The sequence below is a fragment of the Filicampus tigris genome, chromosome 9 (genome assembly GCF_054856515.1).
Source record: "Filicampus tigris isolate MCC_2025a chromosome 9, RoL_Ftig_1.0, whole genome shotgun sequence".
Classification (NCBI taxonomy): Eukaryota; Metazoa; Chordata; class Actinopteri; order Syngnathiformes; family Syngnathidae; genus Filicampus; species Filicampus tigris.
Window position 1 is genome coordinate 4,569,466 of NC_141225.1, and position 25,775 is coordinate 4,595,240.

The 25,775-nt window shown below is 39.3% G+C and overlaps 1 protein-coding gene across 2 annotated transcripts in view; it reads left to right on the forward strand.

Annotated features, from left to right (window-relative positions):
• asic1b (acid-sensing (proton-gated) ion channel 1b) overlaps nucleotides 1–25,775 on the forward strand; it is a 237,320-nt gene that overhangs the window by 14,888 nt on the left and 196,657 nt on the right. For both annotated transcript variants that reach the window (XM_086040469.1, XM_086040470.1), the window contains exon 2: nucleotides 7,575–7,770. In XM_086040469.1, the coding sequence (XP_085896595.1) occupies nucleotides 7,575–7,770 (196 nt within the window). The remainder of the gene's footprint in view (nucleotides 1–7,574; nucleotides 7,771–25,775) is intronic.

Below are 25,775 nucleotides of genomic sequence, written 5' to 3' on the forward strand. Positions count from 1 at the left end.
TTTACAATGAAAAATAGCATATAAATTTCGATTTATTTCAGAAAAAGTCACATTAAATCCTGTTAAAAATTCATTTTGATTGGTTTTGATGTCAAAACCATATATATTAATGTATAAAAATACTCTGTAGAGGGGGGAAATGGAAAAAAATATGAATCGGCCAGTAGAATTATTTTTATTCTTCTGTAATTGTGTGTTTCGGTAGTGACACATTTTAGGGACAGGCAAGATACTAGGGGAAAGCTAGAAAATACTATTTGAAAATTGACTGTACTTTTACTATATTTGTGCCCCTTAGATATGGTGCAACATGAATACAATAAAAGCTTTTCTGAAATAATATACACATTTCACACATTTTCCAACTCTGAATTTGAATCAATTCAGTAGAATGGCCCATATACTGAAAATTGTAGCGTATTGCTCTAGCAAGCAGCTGCTATTATATAACCATCTCTATCTTACATCTTAAATTCTTTAAGGTATAAGTTGAGATACCTTCAACTTTGATTAAACATTGCAACTTGTACCAGCATTCCTGACATGTTTGGAAATGACGGTGCAATTTCATTTGAAGGTGCTACTGTGGCCTTAACATTTTTAGCAGTAAATGTTTAGTGCATTTTAAAACATTAAATATTAAAATGTAAGTCATATTTCATAATTGCACTCTGAATACTATTCAACTACCTATAAAAACAAAAAGACACATTTCACTCCTCTAGGGATCAAGCATTTATTTCAATATAGAAGATAGTGAAATAAGATTAGAAAAATGACGAATAGGCTCTGTACTAAAGAAAACTAAAATAAACACTTGTATTGGTTTTAATTTTGTGTTTATCTAACCTTTATTTATCCCCAAACTTCTGCTTTGCTTCACTAGTATGTATGATTTAAAACACGGCATATTGAATGTTATAAGGATGGACTTTGGCCACCGAAGAGTGTCGTTGCTCACAAAGGGTACGTCGCAAGTAAATAAATTTGACTGGACGCTTCGTTTTGAACCGAGGCCCAGCCGCGGTGAAGAGCCTGATCTTCAGACCCACTTTTTACGTGGGATTATCTAGTGGGTTTCTAAATGGGATTATTATTAAATGTGACTAAATGGATTATCGCCAAATCTTTTGTCTAAGGCTGTGGATTAAAATGGACTACCTCACTCTGTTGGATGAAAATCAATGCGGTCTCTTATTTTGTGATTGTGTGTTCCCTTCACGCTTTGCGGTGCAGAACATTAATGAGACAATTGTGTCAGTTTTCTATTTAGATGAAGCCGCAAGTCAATGATGATCATATTTGACAAAAGAAGGTCACTGTGGAATAATTAGTGCGTTTGCTGCCAAAATGTGGCGTGAAAGTTGTGGAGGTGAGTGTTGCAGAGTTTTCCACAATGTAAATGCTGTTTGATCATTTTGGATGTTGTGGCCTATGCTTTTTATGCAGTTTTGTTGCACATGCTTGGTAAAATGGATATTCCCCACCCCTCAATTGAGATAGGGAAAATGGCCATTTAAAAGTGAAAGGTTTTTCTACATATTTTGAGAAATGTGTCTGTTTACATCGCATCATTGAATCCTTCCGATTGTTTTTTTCATTACCGAACTCCTAATAGGAATTAATGTTACCACTCACTTAGGACACTTTACAAGCTATCTGATTTTGTAAATTAATTAGTGCTAATTGGATGTACCTTCATAAAGATTTCATTTTTACATGCAGGATTAATGCTGGTATGATTGAAGCACCTTGCAGCGACATGCATGTTTAATATTAGGTCATGCATATGCAGAATTTTATGATCTCGCCCTGAAAATCGTTTCCTCACACAAGGTGGCCAAGATCCTCTTTCATTCGTCTCGATCCCCAGAAAGAAATTAAAGTGCTTGTGTCCCGTAATCCAATTGAGGGTCTCCCACTTCTCTCTCTAGCCACAGTTTCTTTAGGGAACAGATAAAGGGCAATATTAAAAACTCCGGCCGTATTATTGAGGCTGTGTGTACTTTAAGTCTCCCGGCTGGTAGGTTTTTGAATGTGGCGGCTTAAGTGCTCCCCTGGCAGCTCTGTGTTGCTTATAAAGCAGTAGCTCAGTATGCAATTCATTTAACTAAAGAATAACCCCGTAAAGGGGTCCGTGTCGTATTTCCAGAGTAACTCTAATGATATTTCGCCACCTCCGGGGGGGCCAAAGTTGCCCGACTGGCTGAGAGCTATGTGCAGAGTTGAACTAATTGGCCTGCTTTGCTTTGACCTGCCATTTCCAAGGGTTGGTGGCAACATTTTTCAAGCATTACCGGTGATGCAACTGGCATACAGAATGAATTCTTCACTCATATTATGCAATTATTTTCACAATTTATACCATTAATAGTTTCCAGCAACCCCATAATGTGTTTTGATGAAAAATAAACATCTACATAACACTCTACATATTGTACTTCATAAAAACCAAGTCATAGCTTATTTAAATACAATAAAAATAATGAAAGTGCACATCATTATTATTCTCTGCACACTGTACTGCTCCCAGGTGTGTGTGTTCCTTGCCCACCAAGGGACATTATAATACATAAAACTCATCAAACTACATAAAGATATGCTACATATAGATTTGATGATCAAAAATTGATGACGTGGCAACTAAGCTGCAATAGTAGTCATTTTTCGTGGAGGTTAAAGAATAGATTTTCATCCCATGAATTGAGTTTTGCATTGAGATAGCTGACTTAAAGTCAGTTAATGTGATTCAGTTCACAATACGCAATGTGAAATTATTTTTGTTTGATGTTTGGTTTTCTAGTAAACTTCAACTTGAACGCTAGGTCAGTGAGATACCACTGTATAAAGCATGAAAGCTCACTTAACTTTTTTTTTTTTTCCCTAAATGGGTTTTCTTAGTTTATCCTTGCCCGGATGAGGGGTGTAGGGGAATAACTGGCAATTGATTGATATTTGGGAATTATAAACCCATGGTGACCAGAGGTGGAGCTATGGCATGCATCTTTGTGGTGTAATTGTAGACTCTGAGACTCCTTATAATGATAACCCATAAAGCCATATACATTCAATTGCGTTTTCAACTTGTGAAGGCAGCACTTTCTCAACAAGCTGCCAAATTCCACTGCTGTAGTTGTAAATGTTTGCTGCAACTAGGATCTACCAGTTTGCACTTTGCAGGCTAAAGATGGCAACATATACCATGCTACTAGCCTGTAGTAGGTTAAAAAAAACCACACATATTCTGCCTTTGAAAATAAGTATAAGTGGTAATTTAAAAAAACATGATTGTTCATTTTCTCCACTGTCAATCCATGGTCACCAAATATAAAAATAGACCTTAAACAACTGAAAAAAGAAATAAGGATATTGTCTTAAAATGACAAAAATGAAGTTGAAGTGTTACTGATTTTGTAGATACAACACCATTTTCACACATTGAGATTTTTTGTTGTATTACAGGACAAAAATTGCAATTATTGTAAATGGATATTAATAATGTTATTGAATTTATATTAAAACGCATCAATAAATGATCTTTAATCAATAATGAATGACCTGGCTCATTTTTATTTTAAATATTTCATATTATTGGCTAGAAAAAATAAAAAGGGATTTTTTTTCTTCTTTTTTTAAAAGTCCGCACTCATCAATTCCCAAGTGCCAAGTTACAGTAGATGAACATGACCTTGTGGAATTAAAAGGAGGTCCATTACGATTTACAACCAATTACTGTTGAAGGGAGCGCCCATACTGATGACAAATAACTCAAACTGTCACCATCCTCACTGTCATTTGCCGATTTATTAGGAGTGGAGATGGCGACGCTGCTGTCCCTTTCCCCTCATAATTTCTCCGTCTTTCTGATGATGTCATGTTGGCAACTGTAAACTGAGGTGGCTGCTACACAAAAATAAATACTGTTAACACTCATGTTATAGTGTTTCTGTGGAACAGCAAAAAAAAAAAAAGAAAAAGTCTCAGAGTCAGTGTGACCACGGGCATGTTTAATTACCCAAACGTGGCATAAACTGAAACAAATCCCAATAAATAATGTTAACTTCTCATTAACTTGAACACAAACACTTTCACTATTTAGTGCATAACTTCTCGAATATCATGGTTCATGGAGGATAATTCACTCGTTTTCCATTAAAAAAAAAGCCTGTTAAAACTTTTTTTTCTTTTTTAAGTGCACATATTTTAACGGAACCATTTTCATGTTGTTTACTCTTATGCCAAGCAGAACAGTCTTTTTATTCTATATATTTATTCTTTTTATTGGTACGTCTGTAGAATTGACTTGTTTTTATACAATTAGTTTGGTGTCTATGACAGGGGTCACCAACCTTCTGAAAGCGAGAGCTACTTCTTGCATGGGCACTGGTTAATGCCATGGGCTACCTGTTTGATAGTACACACTTCTGAAATAATGAATTTGCTGAAATTATCTCAATGTTATGAATAATAATTAACAGTATTCATCCATGACAAACACAATAATTAGGAAATGGAAAAAGCAACACTTTATTTTTATAAATCCCTGCTAGTGTTCACATTTTAGAATGATCACTACATTCATTCCTAGAAAATCACATTGTCCCATCACTGGTGAGCTATTTTTAAGACATGAAGAGATGCTTGCACCAGATAAAGTAGAAAGCTAATTTCCATCTTGCATGAGAACAAAACAAGGCAAAATTGTGACATGCCACAAACCATCACCCCAAAACATTTGAATTATAACTACAAACTCATGTTCCCACATAGCACCTAATAAACGACATACAAATGATTTAATTTGCTCATCTACATGAGCATGCAGCAAAGACTCTCTGTATCTACTGCTAACAACCCAGGCTAAACTAAACTCCTTCTGATAAAAAAAAAAAAAAAAGATAGTTTCTCAATTGAGCTGTATCACTTCAACATACTTACTTTACACAAATGACTACTTTCCAGAGCTGGGCAGTTCGTCCCTGTATGCCTTCCGGCCCGGCCGGATGCCTGTTTTTGGGGCAGGGGTTGACAAATTTTTTAAAATGGCCGGACTAACCATGCCCGGAAGTGGATTTTAGTCCGGCCCACTAATGACATAAAAGCTTGTCATTTAGTTGGGGTGTATCATTTCAACATACTTCATTGACACCAATATGTACTACTTTCCTATCTAGAAAGAGACTTGGCAGCATCTTGTGATGTCTTAGTTATAGAAAGAGCACAAAAAATTCAATTAGGGTAGTTTTATAGATTAGCTAAGGTTGGGTTCCACGGGGAAAGAGTTCATGAACAAATAGGTGGGGTTCACTGTACACAGACATTTTTTCTTTTTCTTTTGTAAAGAAACTCTTCATTATATTTCCATTCCAGTATTATGATTGCATAAGGATGTAGTTACCCAGGTTATTCCAAATAACTTGTGTCAGTGTTCCGACTGGGTCACAAATAATTCTCCTAATTACATTTTACATGTGCTTCATTTTAACACGCGTAATTGTTCCGGCCGGTCGCTTGGTGGGGGGTTAGGGGGGGCTTCGCGGGCTGTCAACCCTCTGAGCGGGGGTCCCGTCTTTTAATTGAGGTTAATTTGAATGAATGCGTGCAGGTGCAGGAGGTTGATAGTGGTCGTCGGAGACTACACTTCACTTTTTACTTCACTTTCTTTCATTCATTAATCTGTCACGCTCGGCCATGTGTCAGAATGCAGGAATACGGAGAATGTTGGGAAGCTTGCACCAATACACTCGCTCCTTTCCAGCAATATATGCATTGATGAAGAGTGGGGCTGCTTTTGTGTGGATTTGCAGCATTAGGCAAGTTATCCCTCTGTTGAAGAGGCGCACCTGCTACTGCAGTCAGTCGTAGCTATCAGGCACGACAATTCATTTGTCTGCGTAAAGCGAGCGAGAGAGAATTTAAGTAATGAACTGTTTCCTTCCACTGAAGTTGGACCACTTTCAAATTTATGGACAACCCTGTTGAAGACGACTTACACACGGCACGTTCAAGGTTTATCTTGCTTTTCCTGGAAGCTGGAAATGTTCCTTTTCCTGCTTCACTACCCATCAGATAATCTGCTGCTGGACCAAAAAGGGCATGTCTTCTTCTGGAGGCGATAATGCACCTTGTGTGCGTGTGATAGAAATGCAATTACTTGTTGGCCGTTAAAGCAATGGCGCCCAAGGCTACCCATAACCAGGCTGGCTATGATGCAACGAGTGCATATACAAATATGACAAAAATGTCCTGGCGATGCTTCCATCAGCACTTTACATGCATTATATTGTCATTGTATGTTTGAAATGAAAGAAATACTTAAAAATTGTTTTCAAATCATTTTTTTGTATCACTTTAAAGTGGACATATTGAAAATTAATATGAAAATAGTTGGGTCTCTTTCTGTGAAATAACACAGAGGAGTGACTGAAAACACTAACCTCTACTAAAAACGCACATTTTAAATAATGTAACTAAAGTGTCTAGTAATGTTAGTGTCCCATGAAAAGAAGCAAAGCCGTTTACACATTGACCATACAAGCCGCACGTAGCTCTTTTGTCCTTCTGCTCTACGTCCTCGCCAAACAAAGAATCAACATTCAGTTTGAATTGTTTTCATTTTAGTGTGAACGTTTTTCAAACTCTAAAATACTTGATTATAGTGATCTTGTATTATCAAAATAAAACAAAATATTTGTCACAATTTCTGTCTCCTGGCGCCAAGATTAAAGTTATTCACATCGCCTCACATTTGGCATCTTACAATCGTGTGTGAAGATGAAAATGATGACATAGTCCTAATGTATTAACACTGCGAGTTGAGGTTCAGGGGCAAAAATCACAATAACCAGATAAAATAAATATATTAACTGGCTGTTGTTTTTAAGATATATTTTACATTGCTAATTGAAATAGTCATTTTTTAGTCAGGTTTACAGATGACTGCATGCTCTATGTGCAATATAATGATGACGTAATACAGAAGCAAACAGCAGTTTTGATTTGCATTTCCAGTTCACTGCAGGTAATTAGAGTTATATTCATAAATATGAGGATAACTCATGACTATTTTTTTTCAAAGTAAGCTTCAACAAAGAGTTTTCAGAGCTACATGCAAAATAAATGTTGCATTTTCTGTAGCAGTTAGCAGATTTCATAAATGTAAACACTGCATAGTTTTCATACATTTAAGTAAAAGGAAAAACAACATGAGTGTTATCCTAACTTTAGATGTCAGAAAGGTTTTGTGGCTGGTGTTCTTTTTTTTCGTCTGTGGGAGAAGGTCCAAATGTCTCTTGGTGTATCTCAGATTTCCGACCCCTGGACAGTAGCTTCAAAGTTTATACAGTTTAAAAATGCTTTTACTGCACAGAGGAAAATTCTCTCTTTCGCCCACTCACTCTCACGCTTTCTCTCTTAACAAAAAAAAGTTCTCCGACAGTCTCATGCTGCGTACAGAATGTAATTTCCTCGGCGTTAACCCACAAATGAGTTGTTAATGGAAACACCATTACTGCTGTTATCGCTAAATGATTGTTAATACTTTGCTGAGGATTTTAATGGTCTTCCTGGTGCAGGTACGAGATCCGGGACCCGCACCTGGTGGAGGAACACGTCCTGCAGGTCCTCAAGGAGAGGGCCGACTTTGACAACTACAAGCCCCGGCCCTTCAACATGCGTGAGTTCTACGACCGGACTGGCCACGACATCAAGGACATGCTGCTGTCCTGCTACTACCGCGGCATGGAGTGCAGCGCCGAATACTTCAAAGTGGTGAGTCAGCCGTGTTTTCATTACTTGAGTGAGGCCTGCGAGTGTCCCGCGTGTAGCACGCAAGGTCATTGTTAACCGAGCTTTTGGAACATATGAACAACGTGACATTTGGTATACAACCATTGCACTCTGGAAGGAAACGGGGAGTCCGGATTGTTCTGCTCCTGTGCATAGCATGAGTTGCCAATGGAGGGTGTGCAGATGCACACTTACAACACACCTGCTGCCTTTTGTGTGATACTTGGCTGCGTCTCAAAGGCTAAGCAAGCCTATCATGAAAGGTTGAATGTGAGGTTGAACACGGCCGCTGGGTCGTAGTGTTTACTTATGTGCTCGGTTTCCACCGTGCAGTACATTTAACTTCATTGCTGGGTGCCATTGTATTTCTTTTCAACGACCGCTACTGTGAAGATTGTCCACTACAAACATTTAAATCCAGTCATGAATGAATTTCTCAAATCAAGACGAAATGATTGTCTGCTAAGAAATTTCTTCTGACCAAGCAGTTTAAGGAAGAGAATTTCACTCGTGTCACATTTTTTCCCTTTAGAAATCTGAATAAAGGTATGATAACTCATTACTGGTAATGAACAAGTTAAGCTTGAAAAAATACCACAACTATACATGTAGGTAGTTGTATTAAATTCATTTTGTCTTCCTTGTTATGTATATTTTTGTTGGTTCATATATAACAGACAATCGTGATTTTAGGTCGTTTAATTACCTGACGTGTTTCTTCCGTGGGAGTTGACGCCGAAACATATATATATATATATATATATATATATATATATATATATATATATATATATATATATATATATATATATATATATATATATGTAGGTATGTAGGTGTAGGTAGTATAAATACATTATATTTAGGACAATGCTTGTTTCTCCCAGGTCTAGTTTTTTACTTAAAAGTGAAATTAACCCAAACATATTTTTTTCAAGAATATGTTCTATGCAGGCCCACGAGTTGAAACACGACATTCTGATTAATATTGCGTTTGTGGAATGTGAGTTAAGCAGCAAAATGCACCCCTTATTAACCATCTCAGGGGGCGGCCATTTTGTCACTTCTGTCAACTGAAAATGGCATCACAAATGCTCAGAGCTCAGGTAACGACCAATTGCGGCTCACCTGTTTTCTGAAGCTCAGCTGATTGGTCGTTATCTGAGCCTTGAGCAACTTCAATGTCATCTTCAGTCGACAGAAGTGACAAAATGGCTGCACTCTGCGCTAGCTAAAAACAGGTGGATTTCTCATATTGGACAAACGCAATATTAATCACAATGCCGTGTTTAGACTAGCCTGCATAGAACATATTCTGGAAAAAAATATGTTTGGGTTGACTTCCCCCTTTAATTCAAGACATCTGTCAAATGTTCATATTCTATTTGCTGAAATGGAGTAATATAATCCTCAATAGACAACAGTTTCCTCTTTTCTTTTTTTTTTTTCAAGCCCTTCTAGTGAAGTGTAGAAACAATTCAGGATTTCCCAAAAGTCACTACACACTTTCTTCAGGTGTCATTCGGACAGAAGTGAGGCCACCATTTGACAGCTTAGGGGTTGCAGTTTTTGTAAACTTGCCCACATCACGCCAAGTGACATTGCAGTAGAAAATTGACTGCCAGCTCAAGGTTGTTGAGCATCATAATGTTCTGCTTGAAGCCCTTGAACAACCTGAAGTTGGTACGGGTCAAGCTTTATCACTCTCCAAATCATCAACTGATTTGAGCGTTTGGTGCTTTTGAGGTTCCAGTACAGCCCTCTGGCTAACCATTTCCTGTCTTTGCACAATCGCCTGCTCTAAGAGTTCACTGCTGGTGATTCACTATCAGACCCTGTTTCAAGAAACTTGCCATGGATGATGGAAATGGTGTTGTATGTTGAAGTAGTTTGACAGCTACAAAGCTTCACAAACTGTTGCTGAACTGCATTCAAGGAGAGAAAAACCTCTAGTCAGGGGGCAATTTTGCAAGGCTACTCCAGTGTCAACTGGTGAGACATGGGAATAATTTGCTTACTAAAACTGCAACGCGGAAGCGGTCAAATGATGATGGCCCTTTGTCTGTCCGATAATACCTCAAATGAAAAAGAAAAATAGAAAAAAACAAAGTGTTTAGTGGCCTTTGGGACACCTTGTACTGATTTTTGGAGCAAAGTGAAAGCAAAATGGGAAGTAAAAAATAATGTAAAATATGGCCAAAATGTGCTTCCTAATGTATCTGTGCAGCAAAGAAAAAGGTAGCCAGCATATTTCCAACACTGGGATGATTGGCTCCCATCTAACTAGCTGCAATTTGAGACCAAGCAGGAATTGTTTTCCATCAGAAAGCGCGTTCGCTCCCCCGAAAAGCTGCTTACGGCTGCTGGAAATGCAGTTAATAGAGGAATTGTGGTGACTGGCTGCACAGTCGATTTTTCTGTGTGTGTGCACTGTGCACGTGTACGCAGTCGTAATGCACAGCAACAGAGCTGCACGCTCGGCTGCAATTTGTTTGTATTTGCTTGTATCTGCTTGTATCACTGACCCCATTCAGAGGTGAGCAAAGTCCAGGTAATTCAAAGAAGCATTTTCCCCCCACAGACCTCCTACGCTTTCAGATGACCTTTTGGGTTCCTGCTAATTGTACTTGGCATCTTGACTCCTCTAGCAGTCATTTTCTTTCAGTCAGTAGCCTACTGTCCATTTAATCCTGTTTTAGCCCGCTGCTGGGTAGAATGAGCCCAACTCCAATTAGTTCACACATGAACAGATCAGAATATCTGGTAATGTCATCTTATTTGTCAATGGGCGGAAGGCAGTCAACAAGCTGTGTCCCGACTGCATGAAAAGCAAATGAAAAGCCGAAAACTGTTCAAAATTGTGACAGGAGCATCTGGAATGTCCAACACCAAAGTGAAAGCATTTAACAGATGCTCATTGTACCGCAAGTTTGTGAATAACAAGTGAAGTACCACAAAGCACCTCCTGTCAGTTCAGTCAAGTGGTTCTAATGCAAGTACCGGTATCTGTGTCGTCCAGCTGCGTGCCAGCTGTTTCCAGACATCTAAATGTTGATAATGTTTGTTTTTGTCATTTCAACCACAGCATCGTAACTGCACTGGAAGCTTTGAGGTCTGGCACAACTGTGGAGGGAAAGGGGGAGTTTTTAGTTTGAAAACTGCTAGCGAGATTTGAATGTAGAATGACTTCACTAATCAGTCGATTGACACATCATCAGTCGCGCTTTTAGTCTGATTGATTGTTGTTCTTCAGGTGGGGTGGTGGTTTCTTAAAAATCTAATTAGAGGAAAAAGATGGTGCCACAGAGGACATCTTATTTTTCACAATTTCATTTTACTAATGTACTACTGTCAGGTTAAACTCCCTTTTAATATGTTCTTAGACTGTACTGCTGTAATTAGCACTGTGAAACAGCAAATGCCATTCTATTCCATGGCTGGAGGAGGAGAGGTTGGAAAGTACATGTGAGAGCATGTTGTACAGCACACAAGGTCTTCTGGTTTGAAGAACCCCATTGGGGCACTCATAGGAAGGCCAGAGCTGTGAACACATGGAATTCCCACAAGTCTTCTGTGTGGAGTTCGTTATTTAGTGTTAGTAATCGCCTTATATGTTGTTCTCCTATTATCGGGTGGTAATGTGCATTTCTGGTTGCATTTGATTGGTCAAACTTAAATTAAAGCACAGAATTCCATATAAAGTTATTGCACATCTTTTGCTTTCTGAGCATGAGCTATTATCAAAATGACACATTTTTTTCAATATATCGTGCTGCTGATTTAAAGTTTGCCTCCTCTGTATGAGTAGAAAAACAAAAAAACATAATAATAGCTCTATTTTGAAGTCTTACTTGACATATAAATAAATGACAATATTCTAAATAATACCTCTTATGTAGAACATCTTTTACAATTTTTTTACAGCTTTTACAAAATATTTCTTACACTTATCTTTTCACTGTAATAATGTAAATAATAAAACAGTAATGGGCGACACGGTGGTCGACTGGTTAGCACGTCCGCCTCACAGTTCAGAGGTTGTGGGTTCGATCCCGGCTCCGGCCGTCCTGTGTGGAGTTTGTATGTTCCCCCGTGCCTGCGTGGGTTTTCTCCGGGTACTCCGGTTTCCTCCCACATTCCAAAAACATGCATGGTAAGTTGATTGGACTCTCTAAATTGTCCCTAGGTGTGATTGTAAGTGCGGATGTTTGTCTTGGTGTCCCCCGCCTACTGCCCCAAGACAGCTGGGATAGACTCCAGCACGCCCGCGACCCTTGTGAGGAGAAGCGGTATAGATAATAGATGGATGGATAAAACAGTAATCTCACAAGGATATTAATTTAACAAAGAAAACAAGGACCTCAGTGAATTTTACAGATTAACTATCTGCTCGTACAGCTTTTTTTTTTGGACAGTTTTTCTGTGTCTGCATGAGCTTTGAGCTCTTCGACTCATTTATTAGACACTTTAACATTTTACATGCGAGCTTTGCGCACTGTAAACTTTTTCGTGTGTCGTCAGACTCGTCACTGTCCTTAGCTCTGAAATATTAGGCAAGGGCCAACTGACTGCGGTTGCATTTGGCTTGTTCAAAAGGGAAATGTAACACACCTCCCCGCCCCCCCATCACACGCCGTTAGCAACACAGTGTACTGCGCCTGTCATTGGGCACGCAAAATGTCAGTCAAATTAAACACATGCTAATTGGTCCCATGATAAACGATTCCCAAACATATTTTTTTCAAGAATATGTTCCCAGCAGGCCCACTAGCTGAAACATGGCATTCTGATTAAGTTAAGATAAGTTAAGAAGCAAAATGCACCCGTTTTTAGCCATCTCCGGGAGCGGCCATTTTGTCTTCTGTCGACTGAAAATGATATCACAACTGCTCACAACGCCCAATCACGGCTGACCTGTTTTCTGAATCTGAGCCGTGATTGGTCATTGTGAGCAGTTGTGATGTCATTTTCAGTCAACAGAAGACAAAATGGCTGCCCCTGGAGATGGATAAAAACGAGCAGATTAACACTTACTCCACAAAAGCAATATTTATCAGAATGCCCTGTTTCAACTAGTGAGCTTGCATAGAACATATTCTTGACTTCCGCTTTAAAGACGGATACATTCATGAATTTATAAAACCCCTCCAGACGCCCGGACAGGGTGTAAAAAAGTGGACAGGTCCGGGCAAAAGTTTGGTCACCCTAGTCTAGGGTATAGCCTGCCTCTTGCCCAAAGTCGGTTGGAATAGGCCAGGTCATCTGGGCGCTAACACTCAACGCTAAGATAAAATATAAGTAAACCCCTCCTAAAAAATGAAGGTGAGGCTATTATTTTAAATACTGTAAGTGGTGTGGAAGAGCCAAAGAAAATGCTCATCCCACTTTCCATATACCACAGTCTGTCTTAAGTTGTCTTTTTACGGGTCCGTGTACGTTTTTGTTAGTTGCACTTGGCCTTACCCTGTTGCAGAGAAGAATGGATCATGAGCAGAAAGTATGAAATGTGTAGAAATAATTCAGAGTGCAATACAAGAGGATAAAAAGGAAGTTGAGCGTTACAATGAACTGCCGCCCTCAGTATCCTGGAGCGTGGCGGCAGTAAAACTGTGATTAACACTGCTGGCGGCGTTGGCTTGTTTATGCTCAAGTGTGACTTCAACCACTCCCTGGTATTTTGTGTGTGCTATAGGAACATGGCCTGATGAGACAGTGGACTAAAAGCTCACGACAGTCTTTTCGCCTTGAAAAAATATAGGATATGTAGGCTAGAACAAGGCAATAAAAGACAAAATTAGTTTGGTAAATGATGACCTGAAGATGCCTGCGTCAGCGTCATAAACATAACGTCAATGTGATACAGTGCAAGCTGCCATTATGAATTCTCTTCAATACCCACTCACTGACCACCAATGTGTAGTGTATAATGAACCTCTGCCTATTTGCTGTTCACGATTCACAAATTCATCTGTTCACATATTTCGCTGTGGAACCTATCCTTAGATATTTAGTTAAAAACTCACTTAATTTGCATATTTTTGTACTTTTTCTCTAAAACCCAAAGAAAGTAGTAATTGGTCTCAAGGAAGTAATGTCCAAGTGATGATTCTTGACAGACAAGATATTTGTTTGTTGGAGAGGAGGTAAAGTTTAGCCTGGGTTGTTAGTGGAATTTATGGGCAGTCTTTGGCACATTTATATGCGCAATTGTGATGCTTTTTTTTTTTTAATCTATTCATCTTTTAAGCATTATTTTCTTTCTACCAAGAGTGTAAGAGGAGTTGGAAGTGGTATGCAAGCATTTAATGATCCTCGTTTAAAGTCTGTAATATAGGTAAGGTTTTGGGCAACTCCGGTCCAAGAGAGCCCTGCATGTTTTAAATGTTTCCCTCCTCCGACACACCTAATTCAAATGATTAGGATTGTTATCAGTCCTCTGAGGAGCTTGCTGATGAGCTGCAGGATAACATGCAGGATAGTGGCCCTCGAGGACGGAGCTGCCCATCCCTGACACAGGTAATCATACACATTTTGGACTGCATGAATTATTTACGGTTTCCACTCAGCCTGTATTCCACACTCTGTTTATTTTTCCTTTTAAAATACTTGCAAAATAAATAAATAAATCATATCCTAGTTGCAAATTACTGAGTGGTAGACCTTGCGTAAAGTTAAAAGTAGAAACATTTTTTGAACTTGCATGCTATTTACAATTATTTTTTACAATGGACTTCCATTCTTACGCCGATGATGTAACCACTAACCAGACTATTTATGCAAATCAGATACTGTCGTATTCTTTCACTAATCTACACTAATGCAGTTGTAATGTCATTGCAGTAAATATTTGTATGAAATATACTTCTAAGCCAATGATTCTCTACCAGTGTGGCGTGAGAGGATCACCAGGTGTGCCGCGGGAAATTATCCAATGTCAATTATTTAGACCAAAATTATATATTATTTCCCAATAAAAAACTGTTTTGTTTATTTATGCCAAACACGTATAGTAACAGGCAAAACAATAAATGTTCTTCCACTAGATTACAGAAGGCACATAATGACACTGTATAGCCACTTTTTGTGAATCGTTTTGCTAAGTGGTGTGCCATGAGATTTTTTTCCGATTTGATATATGTGCCTTGGCTCAATAAAGATTGAGAAACACTGTTCTAACCCATAAATATAAAGTAATCAATGGCAATCGGTATGTGTGGTGTAAAGGGAGCATTTGTAATATTGAAATTTAATATGGACCATCGTAAACCAAGGAGGAACAGTGTAGATGTTTTCTCAGAGAACATAACACTTTTCCTACGCTTTTTCAGTAAATGCAACGTAATATGAATGTGGTGAAAGAACATAAAGTACAGAATTCGTAATGTGGTTCAAATTACTGTCTGACATTTGCATAATTAAATGACTAAATGGCATTGAATGTATCCTGATCTGTATTTTCAGAATAAGGGTGCCCAAAATTCTACTCACAACTCTTGACTATGTTAACCTGCATTGCCGCATTGGGTTGAACTAAACTGCTTTCCTACTGCTTGGTAGAGCGGAATGACACCATGTCACCAGTCGCAATACCTGACAGGACGCAGTGACATTTAACCGGCTTCCAATTATTCCTGCAGGAGATGTCGGTATTAGTAGCCGTTCTCAGGGACTGATTCAATCCCAGTGAGTATCTCACCCCATGGCCTCTTTTGACTCTGACTGTTGCTTGTACAGTAAGAACACATTTCCTTGCCTGCCGTCTTGTTTTAGCTGAGCAGAAAGGAAACAATGCCATTAGTGAATATTAATAACTGGCCTACAGCCTGAAGCGTAGCTGCAGAGGATGATGCAAAGGAACTAAAAAGTGAAACTATCCAAGAGCGAGAAACGAGTCGCCGGACTTAATTTACAGGCTGCAGCAAAGTTTTGGGATGAAAATAACCAGCGCAGTGAGCGAAGGACACTCAGTAGACACTTGTTTTCCGAGCAGACACTCACAGTACATGTTCCATTCGCTGCACTCTTTTTGGTGCGCGAACACAATCAAATATGTCTCTTCAGTACAAAAGATCAGCTTGTTTGTTGTTGGAAGGATGAAGACCAGTCTTGTGTTTATGCAGTGCTATCACTCTATATGCCGCCCAGCCGTATACCCATCAGACTGGAGTGTGTCCTGTGTAACAACATTATCTCAGATCAACTGGGAGAGTTTGTCACAATGGTGAAAGATGTGACAGGGGAAACATAAGTCTCGTTTGCTCATAAAGCACTGTTGCAATTGCCTTGACCCCCCCCCCACTTACAGATAACGTAGCCACCTGCTAGCAACACTGACCCAAACACCACTCGCTAATTGTTCTATCCTATACTATACTATTCGTATATTCACTGTGGCCATTTTAAGTGGAAGCTCAATAAGTGTAAATAGTTTAGTGGAGACTGGTACATGGTGGCATTATAACCTTTCCCTTGGAAAAAATGAAATTGCTGTATCAAGTAACTCATCACCAGTTCTAAACTGAGTTGATAGCATACAGTGGATTTGACCATCGCTGGTTGCTCATTGCTGTGTCATAGTAACATTATACTCCACAGTCTCCTGTCCACATCCACATGCTGAGACTGTAAACAGGAAGTCAACCCAAACATGTTTTTTAATATGTTCTATGCAGGTGCACTAGTTGAAACAAGCCATAATATTGTGTTTATGGCATATGAGTTAAGCAGTAAAATCTACCCGTTTTTAGCCATCTCCGGGGGCGGCCATTTTGTCACTTCTGTCAACTGAAAATGACATCACAGTTGCTCAGGGCTCAGATAACGAGCAATCACGAATCAGCTTCAGAAAACAGGTGAGACGCGATTGGTCGTTACCGGAGCAACTGTGATCTCATTTTCAGTCGATAGAAGTGACAAAATGGCTACCCCCTGAGATGGCTAAAAACGGGTGCATTTTCCGGCTTAACTCATGTTCCACAAACGCAATAATAATCAGAATGCTGTGTTTCAACTAGTGGGCCTGCTGGGAACATAATCTTTCAAAAAATATGTTTGGGTTGGCTTCCCCTTTAAATATAGAAGACCCTCATTCTCCTCCATTGTCTCATTTTGATTGATTGGCTCGATATGTTTTTGGCAGTTTTCCGCAGTACTACTTTAAAGTGAAAAATGATACGGTTGCATTGGGAGAGCAGCATTAAAATCCAACACAGTACCTGAAAAGCGAACAATCATGCTCTTTGACTCTTAGACATAATAACGAGCAATTGTTTAATCACTACTTCCCATCAGACCATTTAGTCTCCCTGTCCAACACCAGCCCCTGATCTGGTGCAAGTCGGACTCTTGTGTAATTACCATGATCGTTCCATTTGAACTATTGGCTTTGTTTCAGCTGTCTATCGATCCTCATAGTACACCTCCCTGCCTTCGCCCTCCTTCCGTCATCGGTGAGAGCGAGACGCTTTGCTAATGAGAGACAATCAATAAAGAAAACCCAAGACGCTTCATTTTGGATCCCCTTGCACACACTTTGAAATTATAATGCATGCAGTGAGATGTTTTGAAACGAGACTCTTCATTGAATTTTGTCCACTTGTGAGTAACTTCAGGAATGATCGAGTAATTTGCTTGGGTAATTTTTCCTTCTCGGGAAGTTTTGTGCATTCGCAGAACCGACATCCTAGCTCAATAGCCAATTAGATGTATTAGCTATTGAACACGATGACATTTGAGCAGCAAATTCAAACCATCCTCTGTGACCTGGTGCACCTTTTGTTCTACTATTTTTTTTCTACTCCATTAGCTCACAGCTGCTGATGACGATTCCACTGATTTCCCTCTGCATGCCTAGATCAATGCATTTTCCATTACTGTACAACTGGTAAACAACAATCTATTAAGGCATTTGCTGAGTTGTGTACCTAATGAAAACATCTCATTTTCTTTACGTCAAATGAGGACTGCTTTTCTTTACTTTTTTTTTCTGTCTTCGGCACTTGTCATCCGCAACATCAAACGACCAACTCAGATGTTGTTTTGTTTTCTCAGTTTCATCAGAAAAAGCTGGTCCAATATTTGTGTCTGGGGAGTGGTTGTTACACAATCATGTTATACAAACTGAACAATGCGCGCGGTTAAGCGGCCCAGCTGCTTTAACTTTAAACAGACACTGTCAATTAAAAAAAGAAGTGCGGTGTATGTGTTGCCCGTGGAACACAGGCTGCTTCACTGCTAAATCAAGAAAATTGGTCGTGAATTGAGTAGAATTTATTTTTAAACGAAACTGCCAGTCTGCAGCGAAGCAAGCCGCCGTATTGGCAGTTCATTTATGAGAGGATTTGTTTCCCGACAACACCGAAATTACATTAATGACAAAACTGATAAGTGAAGTGAGTGACTGGAGCTAATTGACCCAAGTTCACACATGCAGAACAACTCGCAGTTAAAATGATGAGCTGGTTGAAAAAAAAAAAAAAAAAAGGGAACTTCATTAGCTTTGCTGTCTTATTCTGTGTTTAGTTGATTTTTGATTGTGATGTGATATGGAAATATTTCACAAGATAAGACAAGTGATTTTGATGTAAATTACTTCTTGTCCACAGTAAGCCAACTTTTGAACTATTTTTAATCTAGCAGATGCAGTCTCCTCCAGGATGATGGTCAACCTCCAATTTGTGTTTGGAATGTGTTTTATCTCATTTCTTGAAAGGAAACAATTACAGGGCAATATCTGTTCGAGGGTCGCATTGTTGGAGTTACGCAATCTTTATTACTTGTACAGGCAATATTATTCACTGTCCGACTGAAATCCTGTCACCACAAGATTGAAAATATGGATGTTTTTTAGCCAATAGTGAGTGAAAGTAGTTAGGTTCGCTACATTTGAGTCTGCCTGTTTGGTTAAAAACGGATAGCTGTCATGCTGCGGTGCAAAAATCGTGTCAGCCATGAAGGTAAGTTCGCCTTTCCACCTACAGTATTTCACTGCTTTGTCATCAAATTTTTTTGCATCATTAGCCTGGTTTCCATTACAGTTTTTCACAAAATAAAAGTGATATATCTACAACTTCGATAAAATACAATTGGACTTGTAGGTGTTTCCATTGAAGAGTGCTTCTGAGGCGCATTTCTCGTAATGTCCCGTCTCGATATCTCGTTATTCTCATAAGATCTCATGAAATGTTCTTGCGAGACTCGCGACAGGATGTGAGGGATAAACGGGTCAATAGGGTGGGGCCTGCGCACTCACACAGTTCGCGCGGGGATCCAACCCGGTGGGTGCGGCGACCACCGTGGGGGGGCGATCCCCGCCCGACCGGGGACTGCCGTACGGCACTTTAATAATGCCCATGAAATTGAGTAAATCCAACAAAAACCTTTTTCAGTGTATATTGCCAGCTTGAACAATGCGTTGTTTGGTAATGCAAACAAAATGACATTATTTTGATTTCTTAGGAAGCAGTGGTTTGGGGATGGGAGGATTCCGCTTGACAGTGACAATATCTAACATTTTAAACATTGGCACAAATCTGACAATAGGTTCACCACTGTTGTATCAAAACATAAAAAGCACAGTCTTAAGATGATGACACACATACAATCAGGCCTAATTGCAGTATTTTTCTTACCTTCCAATCAAAATCCGCAAATGCCCGATTGGTTGTTTTTTCTAAATGTTCCCCTGACGGATTATAATATCATCCTGTGGTTTGGTATCTGCTTTCAGTGATGTCTGTTTGTTTGTTTTTTGCTCCAGCACTTGGAAAATAGTCAGAGCAGGCATTGGTAAATGTTAAATCAGCTCAACATTTACAGTTTTATTTAGTTTTAATTGACTACAATGACAAATGATGAAAGCACAATGTCAATTTTATTTGGTTGCAGCTGTGTTTCACAAATTCATTTTTTTTCGTTTTTTTACATTCTCACTTGTCACTAAAGTTGAAAACGCGAAAGAAAGCAAACATTTACAGTTAAATCTTTTATGCTGGTGTCTCCTGTGAGTTTTCTCAAGACAAATATTCAAACTTGAAAGTTGTGAATAACTTTTCATAATCTTTTCCCTGAAAAATTGTGGTTGGAGTCTGAATCGTATGACCTTAACGGCATTCAAATTTAAAGGGTCCACCGTTGTACCTACACGGGAAGGAATCTAAGGAAGTCATGCATGTTTCTTTCTTCCATGCACATGATTACAATATGTCATGACTTCTCTTACACAAAAAGATGGGAGTCATGTAGAAATACTGCCCCCCCTTTACGAAAATGATTTTGAATAATGAATTTCGTGGAGGGCAGCTGTCAGGGTTGAGCGAGTGCAGGAGAGAGACTGAGCCAGATAATGTATCCTTAAAGAATCAATTATAAACACTGTAAGATTGGAGGCCAGGGGATTGCCTATGCGCAGCTCTTTGGAGGCGGGAAGGGAAAGTGCGGAGGGTTGAAGTAGATAAGAACCTTAATGCGTACCAGAGGTGGATTCACTTGTTTGGCTCCGGGTTAGCTCTGCCAGAGCTGCCTGTCGCAAAAGAAGGAAATGGCGAAAGGGGCGGGGGATTGATAGACACCGATGGAGAGCGCTAGCGCAATGAGAAGCAGGCGATTCGCTGCCTTCTGCACCTTGGTTGCGTTTATGGTTGTTGGCATTTTGAAACCATCGGTCCACATAGGAGATAATGAAAGTAGATGTCATTTTGTTATTATTGTAAACCTGACAATGCAATGTTTGAAGTAACACTACCTGACATACAAGTGTAAAAGGAAGTTGAAAACCATAGGCCTATCCTAAAACTTGCATGAATTGTGTGTCTCGACTGTAGATGCACATTATGGGCTCTATTTTGGTAGCCCGGCGCACCTGTGCTTGGCATAGAAACAGGCGTAACTTCATTTTTGTGCTAGTTCAAGTCTAGTCTAGTGTGTTTGGGTCCATGTTGCGCCCATCTAGGCGTTTCAGTGCACAGCGTTACCTCGGCCCTGACTCATCTGACAATTTGGTAAATTAGCCAGCGCTCGCCATAGAAACGGGCACATCGTCATGTTCGTGCGGTTGCAGTGGTCTAGTTTGGCATTTTTGTGAATTTGGTAGACGTGCTACGCCTTCCTGGGTGTTTCTGCCTTACCCCCCAGCGCATTTGCAAATTTGGTCCCAAAAAGTAGACAAAATTTTAGACGGGCTAAAAGTAGGTCAATGTTCCAGTGCAGGTGGTCTAACGTGATTATGGTTAATTCAATCCAGGCGCAGGCAGGCAAATTCTCAGCTCCATGGATGTGAGTGGTGGACGTCCAGCATGGGACAATCCCTCTGAATCAATGTAGAAATCAATTGAACAAATTATAATATCATCATTTTAATAGCACCCCCGTCACTATTACAGAGGGCGGGGCCAATGGGCTGGCATCCATTGGGTGGAGACATCGACAGAGCCGTCCCCTTCTCCAATCCCCCAGGTCGACTGGGATAAAGGGGGTTTATACTGAAAGAAAGGTCCATCCGCATCCCAAATATGAAAATGTCTTCGAATTCTGTATGCCTGAGTTGCAACTTCCATTGCAGTTACAAGGCGATTCGCCGACCGGTTCAGACTTTAGCTCAGTTATTGCTCTGCACTCCCAAGCCAGTAATGTGGTTTAGATCCCCAAGTTGGGTGGTTTTCGGTTTCTACAACATCAGGCACGGTTTACTCGGGTGTGCGCTTCGAACACCCTTAATTTGATCCAAATGTGGGATGCCGTGAGGATTGGCCGGGAAAAGTCTACTTCCATCCCACAACGGTGCACAAAGGCGCAATCGCCCCGTTACGCCAAAGTCTAGCAAAATACCAAAAGAAAGAAAACTCCAGCCACGCCCATAGTTAGACTGCACTTTGCGCTAGAGTTGCGCTCGGCACAATTTGCAATTTGATGAACAGTATGTAAGTCATGTCGCTCAGCAGCGGTGTAATACACATGCATCAGTCATCTACTCACCATTGAGGGTCATATTAATGTTTTTCCTGTTTTTGCCCCTTTGGTCTTTGTTTTAATGGGCAACCTAATTTAATTCTGCCCTACTAGTTTATTAACGTTTTAGGATTCATTAAAGAAAAAATGAGCGGAAAACATGATTAATGGTTGTGGCATTTAAAGTTGGTCCCGATAATTACAGCGGCTGATTGATGACTGCGAGAGCGACTTCGCACTAGAGTTTGGCAGAGAGATGCATTATTAACGACGACGATGGCGGGTCAAAGAGCTTTTATTTTGCAGAAAGCAGGAGGGGACGCATGTGCTGTCATCTTTGGCGCTGCATGGCGTCTGGGGAGAGATGCAGTCTAGGAAAAAAAAAGGAGCGGGAACATCGTATATCCCACTGGGAAACTGAGTTTTCATCTTAACAGCCATTGTCTTGATTTTCTCTCTTCTTCTGTGTCCCGTGGGCACATTCTTCACTTTGAACACTTTCCTTTGACCTCGGTGTGGTTTTTTTCTTTCTTTTTTTTTGTGGTAGTGGTGGGTTGGGGAATTCAAGGAAACACTGAAGTGAAGGCGGTCGTGTTACTAATACACACCAAAGTTTTGTTTTGAGCCTTTTAAAAATTCAAATCTGGTTGGTGCATGTGTGGAAGATACAGTGACCATCCACATATTTATGAATTTGCCTTTTCGCATCTTTTTTGGGGGGATGTGGTCTGTCCTCAGTTATTCACTGAAAATCTCACATTCTCTGTTTTGTTGTGTTTTTCTGCTCAGGCCAAAGCAATATTGGTATTGCATGTAGTTCCGAGGAACTGTTGAAGTGAGCTGAGGAGCTTTGCCACTATCTTGAAGTATCTATAGGGAATTACATTACTCTAAAAACCTTTTTGAGGAGTTAATTACTCTGGGATTTGCATTAATTGTGGCACGCACCACACATGACCAAAATATCTATTAACATTATATTTGGAGCCATTACGACAATTGAAGCGTCCTTACAGTTGTCGGGAAGGGAGAATCGGAGCTAAAATTGCGCTAATTATCCTGCCATGTGAGTCAGGCTTTACCGGCACCGGCGGATGGTGCTGAGTAATTCATTTAGTTCCCATTTGCTGTGTGCATTCTGTGCAGTTTCAATTTGGATACACACTAAAAATAGTTGGGTTAAAAGTAACACAATTTTGGGTCAACAATGGACCGATCCACGACTTGGGTCAATTTGACCCAACTTTCCAAATATTGGGGTGTTTTGTACAAAACAACGCAAGAAGGTGTGAAATTTACCCTGTTAGTGGATCGGCCCATTTTTATTGATTTTTTTTACTCCAAATTGTGTTATTTTTAACCCAACTGTTTTTAGAGTGTACATTCTGGTTTCCTCGTTCTTAATAGTAAGTTGTTGTTGTTGTTGTTTTTTCCTGGTAATAATCATTTGCTTACTTTGTTGTTTAGTCACTATTTGTTCATACTAAATTATTCTCTTACTTTTTGTAGTGATGTATGTCCATTATTCTGTTGTTTTGGTACTGGATTGCTATTTGTTCTGCTTATCCGTTTTGATAAAATTAATTTGATACTTTTTTCCTGCCTGTTTGGCCGCACTTTTTGTTCCCCTGTTTTTGCTGTTTTTGTATTCCACAGTTTCATTTGCTACTTTAGCTTTTCACAATAACAATAGAGATTTTTTTTCAAACGCTCTGTTACTGCTTTGGGGTCCAATCAACCACATAAGTACTGTATGAAGTAATGTTTAGTAGGGGGGAGCGGTATTTTAATACTTACAGTTGAATACCTTAACGTAGGAAGGGAACAGAATGTAAAACAGATGCACTCCATTTTAAGGAAATGACTTCAAACTGCTCCAATAAATCCAAGATTCTCAAACATGCGTACTGTAATTAACCGTGATTCACAGATAGGGAACCCAGCCTTGACACCAATAACGGAAAACTGCATCAAATTGACACCTCCCAAAAAAGATTTATAATGGCCTAAAAATGTGCCAAAGCACTATTTTTTCATAAGACATGGCTTGGTCGCCATCTTGGGGGCATTTCAAAAAGAGCATTAAAACAGCGACTAGGTAAACGTAGGGAAAAAAATCAGAATAGGTGACTTTACATATAATTAATTAAGCATAGGCGGTGTGCAATAAAAAGCATTTATAATAATGTATAACAACTTGAGTCTTGAGAAAATCAATATTTTCTTTGTTTTAGGGAATTCATGATGCAGAAAAGTGCAACAGGAACAGTTTCAAAACTCTGGATTATTATGCTATAAAAACACCAATGACATTTGTTATTGCTTTTGCTCCATCTAAAGAGCCCTGTAGAGGCTGTTTGAAAGCAGCTGGAAGTTACACTAGACCACTAGTTTACTTTCAAAAGCGGTGGCCGTGACATCTGCTAGCCAGAGGCCGAGCTCCACTGTGTTTGTCTACAAAGTAAATGTGGGGCTTGAATGTGAGGAAGCCACACGAAGTAAAATCTCCTGTCAAAGAAAAATTCTTAGATAAACAATGTATACAATTAAACAATAAACAGATTAAGTCTTTTTCAGAAAGTGAAACATCAATAGTTTCATTTCTTTTTCAGAAATGAAGGAAACAGATAGTTTGAACAGTCTAAATTATGCTTTAAAAACACCAAGCATTATGAAGCGTACTGCATTGCCAAAAGCACATCACTCGCCAGGACGGCTGCTAGCAAGCGGCTGAGCAGCACTGTGTTCATTTACACTTCCTGACCTTTACCTAATATGTTCCATATGGGGACTTGGTATGCTTTTGCAACTTGGCAATAATCAAAATGTACTGTTGTGCATTTCGTTGCCTAATAGTTGTGACAGTGACAATTTAATGGCAGAATTGAAATGCCTTTATATAAATGAGAAACTCCAAACCTATAATTAAACTGCTGAATTCAAGTTCTTAATAGCAGTGTGTGAAGCACAGGTGTCAAGCTCCAGGCCTGAGGGCCAGATCCGGCCCTCCACATCAATTTATGTGGCCAGCGAAAGAAGTTTATGCAGTTAAGTGCATCAACTTCATGTTTCTTGCTGAAATACAATTTTTGCTAAAACCAATTTTGACTGGTCTCGTATTTAATCCAACAATAATTTGTTGTTTATATGGAAAATGAAGCAATCATATATTTGCCTTCACAGTCATAACAGCCCTCCGAAGGACACCATGACTATGATGTGGACCGCGACAAAAGTGACTTTGACACCCCTTGTGTAAAATTAGTTTCGCATCAGGGGTGCCATTTAGCCCATGAGACAGTCAAAACAGTCAACACTTGTTGACTGAATTAATAAAACAGCTTGGATTCCTTCTGTATCGGGGGAAAATAAAGTGGCGTCACTAAAGAGGTGTCACTCAAGGCTCCAGCAACCTCTCGGTGCCCTTGTTATCATATATCTCCAACTCAAAGCCTGAAGGCAACAGCTGATCCATTGTTTACAACATTCATGAACAATGTCCTGATGCAAATGTTTTGCATGCACACCTCATGGGACCTGGAAGCAGTGGTGTAATTTTTTTTCCTCTCTTTTTGTCGCTGACTGAGGGCAAACGTTCAAAAGGAGACATTGAAGAAATACAGCATAGCAAAAGTGTTTTCTATTTCTGAATGTGAATCTTCCTGACAGTCTTTTTGTTGCTTGAAACTTTGCTTGATATACTCACCGCATACCAAATTTGACGATGGTGAATATCTAAGTTGTTTTCTTCTACTTAACCTGGTTTGCATATTTCAATTTAGAATACCAATTTAAGATTACTATAGCGCATTTAAATATTTTTTTTAATAGCATTTGGAATAATAAATATTATTGTGTATAATACAATTGCAATCAAGGCCACTATGTTTTTGAGTTTTATATATATATATATGTATATATATATATATATATATATATATATATATATATATATATATATATATATATATATATATATATATATATATATATATATATATATATATATATATATATATATATATATTAGGGCTGTCAAACGA